At 37.9% G+C, this 13,865-nt stretch overlaps 1 protein-coding gene across 1 annotated transcript in view; it reads right to left on the bottom strand.

Annotated features, from left to right (window-relative positions):
• The window catches only part of LOC115783580 (acid-sensing ion channel 1-like), a 77,108-nt gene that overhangs the window by 4,356 nt on the left and 58,887 nt on the right, over positions 1-13,865 (bottom strand). The window contains exons 3-9 of the mRNA XM_030734472.1: positions 3,781-3,931; positions 3,447-3,574; positions 2,806-2,956; positions 2,623-2,679; positions 2,104-2,257; positions 261-352; positions 92-171 (exon numbers count right to left, since the gene is read on the bottom strand). Of these exons, the coding sequence (XP_030590332.1) occupies positions 92-171; positions 261-352; positions 2,104-2,257; positions 2,623-2,679; positions 2,806-2,956; positions 3,447-3,574; positions 3,781-3,931 (813 nt within the window). The remainder of the gene's footprint in view (positions 1-91; positions 172-260; positions 353-2,103; positions 2,258-2,622; positions 2,680-2,805; positions 2,957-3,446; positions 3,575-3,780; positions 3,932-13,865) is intronic.

Below are 13,865 nucleotides of genomic sequence, written 5' to 3'. Positions count from 1 at the left end.
ACATATAAAATATTTGTGAATATTTTAGCCCCCTTAGAAAGAATTACAGATGCATCAAGAATTTTCTCCTATATTTTCTATAATTTCTTACCTCGTAAAGGTAGTCAAATATCTCCAGGATAGTCAGTATGCTTGCACCAATAAAAAGCCCCATCTGACCACCAATATCACCTGAAATGGAAGCACATCCATGACAAATGTGAATCATAAAGACAAAAACGATAAGCAGTCTACAATATATAATAGAAATGAAGCTGTACCTAAAAGCCCAGCCACTTCATATGCTTTCTTCTGTTCAATAGTTTCATAATTAAGAGCTTCAAAGAAGATGTCTAAAACCAGGATATTTTCCCTGTGGAGACAACATAAACAGATGAAGACACAAATGTTTCATTTTGAAGCTGTAAGCCGTAATAATTAAGTGCATTTGAGAGCTGAGATTTTAATGTTTTTCCTTTTTCAGTGGCTCTGAAAGGACTGTTCCAAAGTCTAAAATATGATCCTGACAATGTCATCCAGGTTATCATGACACAGTTTTAGAGAAACTTTCCTTTTCTTCTTTCAGCTGCTGCTTTTAGGGGGTCACTACATCTCACACTATCTCTAGCATTCTCCTCTGTCACACCAACCCTCTGCCCATCCTCCTTCACTACATCCATGAATCTTTTGAGATATTTTATTTCATTAGAGTATTTATGTGTCATGCTACTGTGTATTTCCTGATTTCCTGTCACATATATACTGTCAAAAAACATGGATATCCATGATGAACATGGCCGAACATTCAAATAATAAGTGTATACACATGTAATCACTGTGAGCCACAAGCTTGGGTTTCAGATTCCTCTGAACACTTGGTTTAACAAAGTTTTTTCTATTCTTGACTAGATATTAATGATAGTGAATATCCTTAATAGGGTAATTTCAGGCATATAGCTCTTGCTGTGAGCACAGAAGCCCTACCTACTGTTCAAACCTTCTATTTGCAAGGGGCAGCCAATCAGAAGAAAGTTGGCTTAAAGAGAGAGGTGCTGAAGCAGCTTGAGGATCAACTGATGAGCTGCACCAAGGCTCAGTACAAGATAAAAAGGCATTATTTTAACCCGTGAATCACACAATATTCAAGTCCAAGACTAAAAATACTAACCTGGAAACTAGCACAAAAGACCCACTTTATAGTTCCGCTCCTCCCTTTCAGAGTGAACTTCTACTTTTAAAGGCACTAAATTTATGCGAGTAGTTCAGTTACTTCTTATTTGATGATGAATAACTCGGCATCAAGACTTTTTTGATTAAACTCGTGAGCTATTTTAGCAACATATAGAGTAAATTAAATCACACCCATATTTATCAGCTGCAACATTAAAGTAATAATTTAAATATGTAACAGGCCTTAAAACTTTGCTCTGAAATGTGCCATTCTGCATCTTTAGTGCTTTGACTGGAGTAAAATATTGATTGCAGGACTTTTACTTGGAGGAATTTTCCTGCAAATATCTGAGTACAACTTCAGACACTAAATGGAAAATTTGGAACTTTAAAGTCAGGTTGCCTCAGCCTCTACTGATAATAACAATAAGAGTAGTTATGTAGTGGAGTCTTAAGCAAAAGCACAAACTGCTTTCCAAGGATCAGAAAATACTAGAATGTAAACAGATTTAAGAATAAGTAAAAAACACAATATTTTATATATACATTCATGAGTGAACATGTAAAAATAGTATATGAGTTCATGAAAACTGAATCAATGCAGAGCTGAAATCAAGAGACACAGTCTGGTATTAGATTTTCTTTCACGCCTTAAAACCATTTAGAAAATAGTCAGTCAGCACAAAATTATTTTGATGAAGGCCTCTCAGTTTGGGGTTTTCTGTTTAAACTGAATATATTTAGCTTTAGGACTCTTGATTAAACTAAGCAAGATATCCTACAACAACACTCTGGGCTTTTAAAAATGAATTTTTGTGTATTTTATTTTTTTGTATTTTTTAGACTAAGATTAGAAAATACAATGAAATATTCAAGAAAAAAAACTGTAATGAAATAATAATTTATCACAGGCTTATGCTTAGTTTGCACAACACACAAAATAAACATACTTACTTGATGTACTGCTCAGATTTGTTGTATTTCTTTGCAAGATATTTAGCAGAGGCCTTGCTGGGGATCTTGACAAAGGACAGCTCTTTGCTGTATCTGGTCATGTTGCACGGCGTCTCACACACACAGAACTCATTGTCTCTTTCCACCAGGAAATCTGGAGAGAGGAAAACCAGAGCACAGTGTGGCCTTTAGATCAGTGCGGCTGTGACTTCAAGATGTCACAGCCTACTGTGCATGTGTATCTGCGTGTGCATATGTGTGTCTTACTGATGTTTTTTGGACATAAATCTATGTGCATTCTTCTCTTTTTTGGGAACAATCATCAGGCCCATATAATATAAATTCATACATTCTAGAATAAAGACATAATTAGGGTAAGATGAGGTTTTGATTAAATGAGCATAAAATAAATGTGAGTCAACGTGATGTCCTCTGAAGACATGGAAATGTGTGTGTGTGTATGTGTGTGTGTGTGTCTGTTCTTTAAAGATTTAGACGAGTATGAAGCCTCTTTCTTACCCAGAGCTGGGTCAGCACATTCTTTGTACTGCTCGGGGGTGCAGTAGGGGGCATCGCCTGCAGCCGCAGCAACACACACTCACATTAATGAATTTTTCTTTGATTTCCTTCTTTGAAGTGCCTTCAGTAATTTCTCAGATTGGTGTAAGTCTGATACAACACAGAGCAAGAGCGGATTCCTACCAGGCATGTGCACCATGCGACAGTTGCAGTTGTCCACCAGGTAGCGCGTTTCGCAGTCAATGCGACAGGCTGTGATGCTGTAAGTGTCAAAGAAGTCCGACTCCATGGGCGTCACCTTACAGTCTCCCCAGGGTGGGGGGAGATATATCAGCTGCAATGTCCACATAACACCAAGTAGTTTTAATAAATACTGTATGAAACTAAACACTTGAAATAATTCACAGACCAAATAGTGTACAAGCTGTGGCTATTATTTTGTCTAACCAAAACATCCAAAAGGATCAAAAAACTGAAGACACATTCTTGGTTTGAGTGTGCGTTTTTTTTTTTTTAATCATAAGACAAACTGTGTCTGATGGAGAGCTGATTGATGACTCAATGAATCAATCAAATGACAGGAAATCAGTTGGCAACCAAACTGTTTTAGTCATTTTAAGGCAAATTTTTTCTTTGATTTCTGCTCCTCATGTGGGGAGTTGTTGCTTTTCCTTGTTTTAGTGAATAGTGAATTGACAACTTTTACTTTTGGGATAGTTTATAGGAGGAAATCAGGCTGTTTCCAGATATCTACACTATTCCTTTGTATAATAATAGTATAATAATGTAATAATTCATGAAAATTAATAAGCAACAGTTTGCACCCTCTGTTCCTGGCAGGAAACAAATGTCTGGAACCCAGGTGCCACTCCGAATCCAAGCTGGTCAATGAAGGATGGCTCGTCCTGACTGTGAATCTGAACTTTGACCCCAGCTTCAAATGAAGTCTCATCTGCAGGAAAGCAAAAAAAGAAAAAAGGAAAAAAAAAGAAAAAAGTGGGATCACTGTGAAAAGGTGTTTCACCAATGAATCCTGACACTTAGAAGAGTTTTGTCTCTTGAGTTTCGTACTCTGAGATATCGGCACTGATACACATCAGTATTCCAATCAGTGTGACAGATAGCCATAATTTGCCATGTGAATGGCCTTCCTCTCACCTGTTTCTCCCCAGACTGGCGCGTATTCATCCTGCTGAATGTCCAGCATGAGTTCAAGCCCATTACCCATACCTCCCTTGGTGGTGATGAGGGGAGGGCGTCCATCACCGCCAGCATTAAAGGTATAACACTTCCCGTATCGAGTGAAGACCTGAGTGACACAGGAGAAAGATTTTGGTTCTGAGAGAAAGCTTCTGGTGTGCCTGGAACTTTGTGACAACCATTCATTATTACTGTAATATACAACTGAATGGGGGATTTTTAATTTACTGCACAGCATTTTTCTCATTTTCCCCAATTTAAAATAAATAAATGAATAAATAGAACCCCAGTCTGTTTACAGAGTTGCAGGATGCTGGAAAAAAAATGAAGGTGTGAAACATCAAAGGCCTTGACTGAGAGTTAGGAGGGTAACAAGGGTTAAAAACTGAGCACTTTCTAGTGTGGAGCAAACCAAAACCAACCACCAATGCAGATGGCTCACCAACAAAGGAAAAGACAAGACTCTGTAGATGGCATCATAAAAGCTCTCTTGTCTTCAGGTCATGTGTGGTATCTCTAGAGAAATGTTGGCTAATGCCAACATAGTGCAGAGCAAGATAAAGAGGCACCTGGAAACCAAGAATCTCTTTAGAGAGAGAAACTTGCTGCACTTCAAAAAAAGTGCTGGCTTTGAACCAGAGACTGCAACCCACTCAGTCTAAACAGTGTAGAGATTTGGTTAAAAGTTGTCTAGAAAAAGATAACTAGCAGATTTGAATCCAAATCCAAAACCTTCTTCAGCAGTGCTTCTCCTGTGACATGGCAAAAAGGCCTCTTAGTGAACATGCGACAGCAACAGATGGGGACAAAAAGCTTAGAGTGTCCAGAGGTTCATATAGATATGCTCTCTATTCAACACACAATGAGACCCATGAGAAGCATAATTTACATTTTGATATACACTCACCAGCCACTTTGTTAGGCACACCTTGCTAGTACCAGGTTGGACCCCCTTTTGGTTTCAGAGCTGCCTTAATTGTTTTTCCACAGATTCAACAAGGTGCTGGAAACTTTCCTCAGAGATTTTGGTCCATATCGACATGACAGCATCACTCAATTGCTGCAAATCTGTCAGTTGCACATCCATGATGTAAATCTGGTTCCACCACAGCCCAAAGGTGCTCTATTGATTGCCATCTGGTGACTTCAGAGGCCATATGAGTACAATGAACTCACTGTCATGTTCAAGAAATCAGTTTGAGATGATCTGATCTTTGTGACATGGCACGTTATTTTGCTGGAAGCAGCCATCGGAAGATTGGTACACAGTGGTCATAAAGAGATGGAAGTGGTCAGCAGCAATACTCAGAAGGCTGTGGTGTTTAAACAATGTTGAGCTGGTACTACGGCGACCAATATGCGCCAAGAAAATATCTCCCACACCATTTTATCACCAGCAGCCTGAACCGTTGATACAAGGCAGGATGGATCCATGCTTTTACACTGTTTACACCAAAGTCGAAATCAAAATTAGTCAGATCAGGCAACATTTTCCAGTCATTTATTGTCTAGTTTTGGTGAGCTTGTGCAAACTGTAGCCTCAGTTTCCTGTTCTTAGCTGACAGGAGTTGTACTTTTATTGTACCTGGATATATAAGGGATCAAATAAATACCCAGTGTGGTCTGCTGCTTTAGCCCATCTGCTTCAAGGCTTGCTGTGTTGTGCATTCAGGGATGCTCTTCTGCATTACACTCCGGTTGCCTTCTCATCACCTTGAAGCAGTCTGCCCATTCTCCTCTGACCTCAACATCAACAAGACATTTTTTGCCCAGAGACCTTCTGGTAAATTGATATTAAATCCTACAGATCCCAGCACATCAACACTTTCCGAGCATGTTCAGTCACTTAAATCACCTTTCTTGGTTGCTTGGTTTCAACCTAAGCACATTGTCTTGACCAATGCCTCCATGCCTAATTGCACTAAGTTGCTGCCATGTGATTGGCTGATTAAATATTTGTGTTAACGAGCAGCTGAACAGGTGTACCTAATAAAGTGTATTATTTTTTAAACTGCTGTTGGGTAATATTAGTCTTTTCACATAAAGTGGGTGTTGTGTGATAACATGTCAGACAGAGGCTATTTTATGCAGATATGAACACAGATGTCCCTTGAAAATTCTGGCTTACCGGTCATTGGACAGTAAAACTTTGAAACCAACTGTGTTAGAGGACTTGACAACACTTTACCACTAGGGGTCAGTGTTCGACTCGGTTACTGATGTGTTTGTGCGCGGGCGTGTGTGTGTGTGTATGACTGAAATAGTATGAGAGGAAAGGAGAGAGGCAAACGTGTGATAGAAAGAGGAGGAAGGAGGAAAGTGGAAGAGAACAAGGGAGAAAGGAGGTTTTCCCACGGGTGTGTGAGTTACACAATCAACCTAGTGAGGTGATGGAGACTGGCACACTGGCAATTTAACATTCCCTAGCATGCTCTTTGTGGCACTTATAATGGACCTGATGTTACCATGGAGACCAAGCATCCCGGCCAGGAAGAATGCCGCCTTAATTTTAAAGGAAAGCCGAGACACAGACGTTAGACTGAACCTCTGTGAGATATCAGCAAAAGGCCATTTGACAAACAGCCTCAGGCGTGTGATGGTAAACAGACAGAAATGTAACAATATAGAGCTTTCTTTGGAGCACAGTTAATGTTGTATTAGTTTTTGGTGTTGTGTGAGTCACATAACCCATGCAGGGAGAGAGCAGGAGAGCAAGGAGCAACGGAAGGCAGGGACGCAAAGTGAAAGAGACAGTGGGGGGGTGGGGGTTTAGCAGCTAATGCTTGGAGCTGGCTATTGTTCAGCATTATGGCACAGAATGACATATCTATGATTAGAAAGAACAAACCAACCAAGTAATTGTAGAGAAAGAGTTGGGATCTTGCCGAGGGCAGTTTAAACATTTAGACCATCTATCACATCAAGTCACCGAGAGACTGCTGCTGGTTGCAGGAGTAGACATCAATCTGAAAGGGGGGGAGGGGGGGTTGCAAAAAAAGCAAATAAAAGCCACAAAATAATGTGTGCGCACACATTTAGACTTATACTTTTTCTTTCATATGCTGCAGGCTGAAATAAAAAATGATGAGGGTAAAGCCACACTTGTTACTTTTAGAGACTGACACTCCAACACTGACGCCCACCTCACATCGTGATAGGCCAGATGTGCGGAGGTGAGTTGTGAACAACCAACTGCCACAGCATGAACGCCTTCCACAAGAGGCTGTCTAAAGATGTACACCATCATTTCTATATTTACCCCTCATGACAAGCAACAGCTGGCACGTGGGTTGGTCATTTAAAGTTTGAAATTCAAAGTTTTCAAAGTTACTTGTGAATATGTCAGTGTGAATATTGTGAAAGTTGTCTCTCAGTGTGGATTTAATGAAGTGTTGGTACTTTTTTTATGCCCGATGATGGCGGATGCTCATCTTTAAGGTCAAAGTATCAAATATTCTCATTAGTTTAATGACCTCAATGACCTCACAGCTACTTGAGGAGTTCTCTCCAAAATCAAAAATAATATAATATATATATCAAAATAATAAAAACTATTTATAAAATAGTACATTTGATTTGGAGGTAAACTGTTACTTTAAAGGGTTAAAGTGACTCATGTCTCCCACCCCACTCAGTGCTAATATTATATTTATGTGTTAAGGGTTTACCATGTTCACCATCTCAGTTTTGTTATTTAGTTATTAACCAAATTGTGTTCACCATCAAGCTAAAATCCATCTAATATTTGATGAGCTATTTAACCCACAACCACAAATAATAATGCTAGATGAAAAATTGAGGGAACATCAGAATCAGAAGGAATCCTCTGGAGATTATGAAAATCTACGCAAAATTTCACAGCATTACTTTTGAGAACTGTTGAGATATTTCAGTTAGGATTCAAGTGAACCAACTGTCAGACTAACACCTCCATCTCTTGAGCGCCGGTGTCACCACAGGTAGAAATCATCCGGTAAACACAGCACTACCCGGCCTCTCTTCCCATTTACTTCCAGCCTTCAGTAATTGTTCTTTGCTGCACATTATTGATCACAGGTACACACTGTGGACTGTGATAGATTGTCAAACATGTGTAAGAGCAGAAAGACTCTGTCCCAGGACTGTGTCAGATCATGCGGTGGCTGAACTTCATAAATAAAAATCAATCATTACATGAATGTTAAACTCATGCGCATGGCGGGCGTATGATGTTTATCAGCAGGCCAATCAATATGCAAACAGGAGCTTATTTCAGGCAACTCTTGTTCTCTTCCTCTTGTTGAATAGTTGATGTTGTGACAGAGGTGGTAGGAATAAAAACATGAACCATGTATAATGCACAAAGTCTGCACGGCACGCTGTTATGATGAATAAATAAATGACTGTGCACATGTGTAAAAGGTTTTCTGAGCAGAAATCATAAGGTACACGAGGAATGATGAGTGTTGCAACAGTGAAAGAGTAATTATGACAGATGCGTGACTGTCACACCCTTTTGTCACGACTTAGAAGTACTTCAAACAACAAATCAATCTCTCTTTTCCACAGAATTGAATGCATTACTTACTGACTGCAGTTTACACACAAACACACACACACACACACACATACAAAAAAAAAAATCTTCATCTTCACAGCTCTGTGATCAATAAAACTGTCACTCACACACAATTTCCCATGTATTGAAAAGCACTCAACAGAGCTCTGCGGTAATTAATCATTATGCACATAATCATGAATATCTGTTTCTATACCCATCAAATGTTGAAGGAATCGCTAAATCACAAATCCCTGCACTTTGCCGTCCATTTAGGGAGGTCTTAATACAGTCTTGCAGTATGTAAGCAGCTAAAAGATGTCTCGGCAGGCTAAGTTCAATCCATTAGTGCTCTGTTGTTTTATGGGGATGTTTTCAGAGACTTTAAAGCCGTCTCTGTAAAGTGCAAACACTTTCACTGTTATTATGCTGTAACCTTAAACAGCCACCAGTGGGAAAAAAAAGCTATTTAAATGGATCGGTGAGCAGACAGTAGCCCACAGCGACCGGCACTGAAAAGAAGAAAAAATAAAAATAAAAATTTACAGTTATTTCAGCCTATTGTGCACGCACAACATAACTCTGGATTGTAATCTGACGAGGACTTCAGGTGACCTGGAAAATCTGGGAAGTTTCACACTATACTGCTTTCCTTCATACATGAATGAACTTATTAATAAGAAAACAAGAGTCTGCAGCCACAGCGGGTCTGTCAGTCTGCTGTACTCAGAGACAGTCATGCTTTAAGCTAAATTCTAATGTACTCATATTTACAATGCTAAAATGCTGATGTTTACAGATTTAACTATATTGTTTAGTGTATTAGCATGCTTAAAGTGCAGCTTAGGTTATCCTTACAATTATATGGTTAAAAAAAAAAAAGAAGACGAACATGCTACTACCTTCCATGTGTTGGACATTTTAAGTGTGACTGTTACTGTACAAACATGAGAAACATGCAAACAGCCATTGAAAAGCTGAAAGTCCTTCAAAAAAAAAATCAAAACTAAGGTCTGATGCAAACTGTGTTGAGTAAAGATGTCATTGTCACAAGTATACCACGTCTATGCACAGTCATTTGAGAGCAATATTCAAAGAGTAGTCAACAAGCGCCCAATGAATATCGAATTGTATTTTTACTTGAAATGACAATCCCTAATAATGTATGTATTACATGTGCACCTGTGTTTTTTGTTCACTGCAAAAAGGTTAAAATATGTAGATATGCTAAATATCAATGTTATAAATATCAATTATGTCAAAGTTTCTTTCGTTTCTTGTCCTGCAAAGTATAACATTTTAAATTTCCACCGTTGGTGGTTAGCAGTGCCATATTTTAGGTGTTTGGATTTCCACAAAAATTTCTTGCTGTATGTGTGTATGTATGTATATATATATATATATATATATATATATATATATATATATATATATATATATATATATATATATATATATATATATATGTATATATTATATATAAATAAATAAAGTATATAAACTGCAAACTACATATTCACACTTGCTATTTTGATTGTACAAGTGCATTCACGCTGACAAGTACAGCTACATGAAATGCATTACGAGTACATGGGCGATATACTCAGCTGTTAGGAAGTTCACAGCAGAAACAGAGGGACCATCAACTCATTTTCAGCCAGCAGGAGGATAGTTACATAGCAATCCAGCAGTGCCACGTTTTTATGTTACACTTTGAAATGCACTGATTGCAACTGACTTGGCTGAATCCAGTTTCCAATTTTTCTTTCTAAGAATGACTGGCCAATACCAATTTTAGTCTATTCTGATTTTTTTTTTGCTAAGGACTATAAACGACAGCATATACATGCCAAAGTCAACTTTTCTTCAGTGCAATTTTTTTTTTTATAATAAAAGAAATCATTAAATTATAAAATTTATAATTCGCCCCAAACTAACATCAAGGAATATTTAAATCAGTTCACAAAAACTTTTAAAATTATTGCAATATTTGAAACATGGATTAATGTAGAGAAAGGAATGGACTTTGAACTGGACAGGTATGAAGTTAACTGAGCGTAAAACCTTAAAAACTTAAAATAATTTAAATTTGTGAGGCAAAAATGAAAAAATGTAATAATCAGCAGTATATACGTAGAGCACCAGGCTCTAGCATTCAAGTATTTAATGACTGGATAGAAATGTTCTCAAAAACCAATAAAAATATTCTTTTTATCTGTGGTGATTTTAACATTGACCTGCTAAATCTAAATAAGCATAAAATGACCAATGAATTTCTCAATGGACAGGTTGAGTTTATATCCTAAAATCACCAGGCCACGCAAAAATACACCCCACTGTGCCACCTTAATTGACAATATTTTCACTAATGACATGGAAAACATTACTGTGAGCGGACTATTAATCAATGACCTCAGTGACCACCTACCAGTTTTTGCAGTTACTGACACTAATTACAAGAGAAATCAGCCAGAGGACCAACTAAGATACAGACATGTAAGGACAGAAGAAACCATGAATGCATTTAGGAAAACTTCTCTGTATGAGGAGTGAAGCTGTGGAACAGACTGAGCGAGGAACTGCAACAACACCCCAGCATGACTCAGTTTAAAAAGTGGTACAAAAATACGGGTTTTGCAAAGTACAAGTTGGATGCAGAGCTTTGATTGGGTGCTCCCATCCACTCTTTACACACTGTGTGTGTATACATTTATGTGTGTGCACATGTATGTGTGTATATGTAAATATGGCATGTTATTGGGGTTATGAAACCAAATACATGTAATACATTGTAAGGAATGATTTATGATAGCATGGGGTGTAAACAGGAAGAAAAAAAATGATATTAGTTACTAAATAGTGGAAAGGGGGTGGGATTAAACAAGATTATGCTTCTTCCCACTCTATTTTGAACATGTTAAGTTATTCTTTATGATGATGATTATTCTTATGTGTTGTTTGTATTTTTTTGCTGTTGTATTATTTTAATATGTTCAAAATAAAGGCACAATAACAATAAATAACAATTGTTTGGTATTTATGCCAATTACAATTTTGTCCTTAGTGCAGTATCAGATGTGTATTTCCAAAGAGGGTCAGATATATCGTGTAAACATCATCGTCTTTCTCCTAATTTCTATTTTGGATGAATGAGGTGAAGCTTGTTACCAGAATGGCCCTTTGGTAGGGTGACAACATGTAAAAGCACAAATGGTCTACACACAGTTCCAGTGTGTGTTACCTTACAGAAATCTATGCATTTTCCTGTTTTATGACCATTTGAGAGAACAAATATAACTAAATAAAAACCCAATTAACAAAACTGGTTAAAAATATAAATCTCTTACTACAATGCTGGTGTTCTTCCTTTGGTTCTTTGAGGGAGGTTTAAGCACGTAAAGCTCTGATATTGCACTACATTTATTACTTTTTAAAACCTGTACAACATTTATGGCAATCCATCTACTGTTTTACAAAAAACATCAAAAGCTCATGAGCATGATTATTCAGTGAGCATACTGTGTGTTAAAGATCAAACAAAAAAAAAAGTGAAGTTATGTGCCAATGAAGAGCACCGGCTGTTGTGTCCTGCACAGGTGATTTATTACACTTTATACTCCCAGAGATCTGTGATCTTAAAGTCTGAACGCTTCTGTTAGCGGCACACAGGTTAAATTAATTCAAGAATAAAAGCATCAGAGCCAAACCAAACACTCCCCCGCTCTGTTTTGAATGAATACCTGACTCACCACTCTAATAACCAGTCTTGGGTGGAAAAGAGAGCTCCTCCAAAGAGAAAATAAAGTATAGGCAGGGGATTGAAAGCCAGAGGCACAGTGGAGTTTGGGTGTTTGTGTGTGTAATAATGATGCCCAGAATATAGAATCAGACCCCGAGTCACTAGTTGTCAAAATAAAGAAGTAAAGATGAGAAGCAAACAAGAAAAGGTAGAGAAGAACTGCAGGGCTCCTCGGGGGAGTACAGATAACTAAAGGCTTCATACAGAAAAGTTTTTTTCTTAATTAGGGAGAAAAGACCAAAGACTATCCTTCACTACTGAGATACCCGCTTTGTGGATCTTCCATCTTTGTACCTGTAGTTTCATCATGGTCAGAAAAAAAAAAGCTACAAGCAACATACTTATCCTCACCACATTTTTATTTGTACTTTCAGCAGCAATAGTGTGAAGGGCTCTAGGAAAGATTCTCCATCTCTTCAATGGAGGCTGAAAAGTCTAAAAAACTAGTAGATTAGTATAAAATATTTTAGAGGATGAATCCTATTGAATTTTTCAGTCCTGTGACTTTCATCTTTGAATATTCTCATTTGACAATCTCACCAATTTCTATAAGCCTTAGTCTCAGAACTAGTACAGCTCTAATCAGCAAATATATAAATGGAAAACAAACTCACCTAGACATCAAATATGAGCATGAGTATTGTCACTGTGAGCATTTTAACATTCACACATGTAGCTCAAAATACAGGTGTTAGTCACAGAGCGGCCAACAAGGCCAACATCGCTACAATTTATTCACTGTCTACAAATCAAGACCAACGCCAGCCTGATGTCAGCTCTGCGGTTATTTAAGATGATCTCTCTGTTTTTCAGTAGTTTGAAGAACAACCCTGAGATGTTAATATCAAACAGTTTAAGAAATCCTTATATGAGTGCTGGCTGGTCTGAGGATCAGTCTGTTCTCATACCTTCTAATTCCAGTCCCACTGGTTCAAAAAATGGGTCAAAATTAAATGTATAAAGATTTTCCAAATCCAGCATTTGGTTTATATCTCTTTTTTATGTGGTGAGTGAATTGGATGACTCATCCTGTTCTGTCCATGATTCAATCATGACCATCTGATCCTTCAGGCACAGGAAAAAAAATATTCGAATGTATTTCCAGTACACTCTTTGCCAGAAGGACATTTAAACATCACAGCTTTCACCAGTTCACTCAATTCAATTCAACTTTATTTATATAGCGCCAAATCACACAAAACAATTGCCTCAAGGTGATTTATATTGTACAATAATACAGAGAAAACCCCAACAATCAAACAACCTCCAATGAGCAAGCACTTGGAAAACTCCCTTTTAAACAAGAAGAAACCTCTGGCAGAACCAGGCTCAGGCAGAGGAGAGCGACAGGACAAAAGACATGCTGTGGAGGAGTCATGCCATGTTCAGTGCATTGATTGGTGGACACCTTGAGATGGTACCAGCTGAGGGAAGGGTTGTGAGACGATCATTTCAATGGTTTAGATAAAAGTCCTCCTCACAGCTGTTAGCAAAACTTTTCCAATGCATGTAAAAAATTATTTACCAATTTAAATGAATTTAAAATATGTAGGAAACCATCATCAGTCTCTTGTCTACCTTATCAGCTAGATGAAATACCATTAAACCTCCTCCACTGCTATGAGGGGAGTTTTCACTACCTCCCCCCACAATAAAAACATTTCTTTCCCTTCTTTATTTCCTTCCTCCCTGGACTGCAGATCATTT

This window comes from Archocentrus centrarchus, chromosome 7 (genome assembly GCF_007364275.1).
Source record: "Archocentrus centrarchus isolate MPI-CPG fArcCen1 chromosome 7, fArcCen1, whole genome shotgun sequence".
Taxonomy (NCBI): domain Eukaryota; kingdom Metazoa; phylum Chordata; class Actinopteri; order Cichliformes; family Cichlidae; genus Archocentrus; species Archocentrus centrarchus.
The sequence above is the reverse complement of the archived record's forward strand: the minus strand, read 5'-3'. Positions and strand labels throughout refer to the sequence as shown.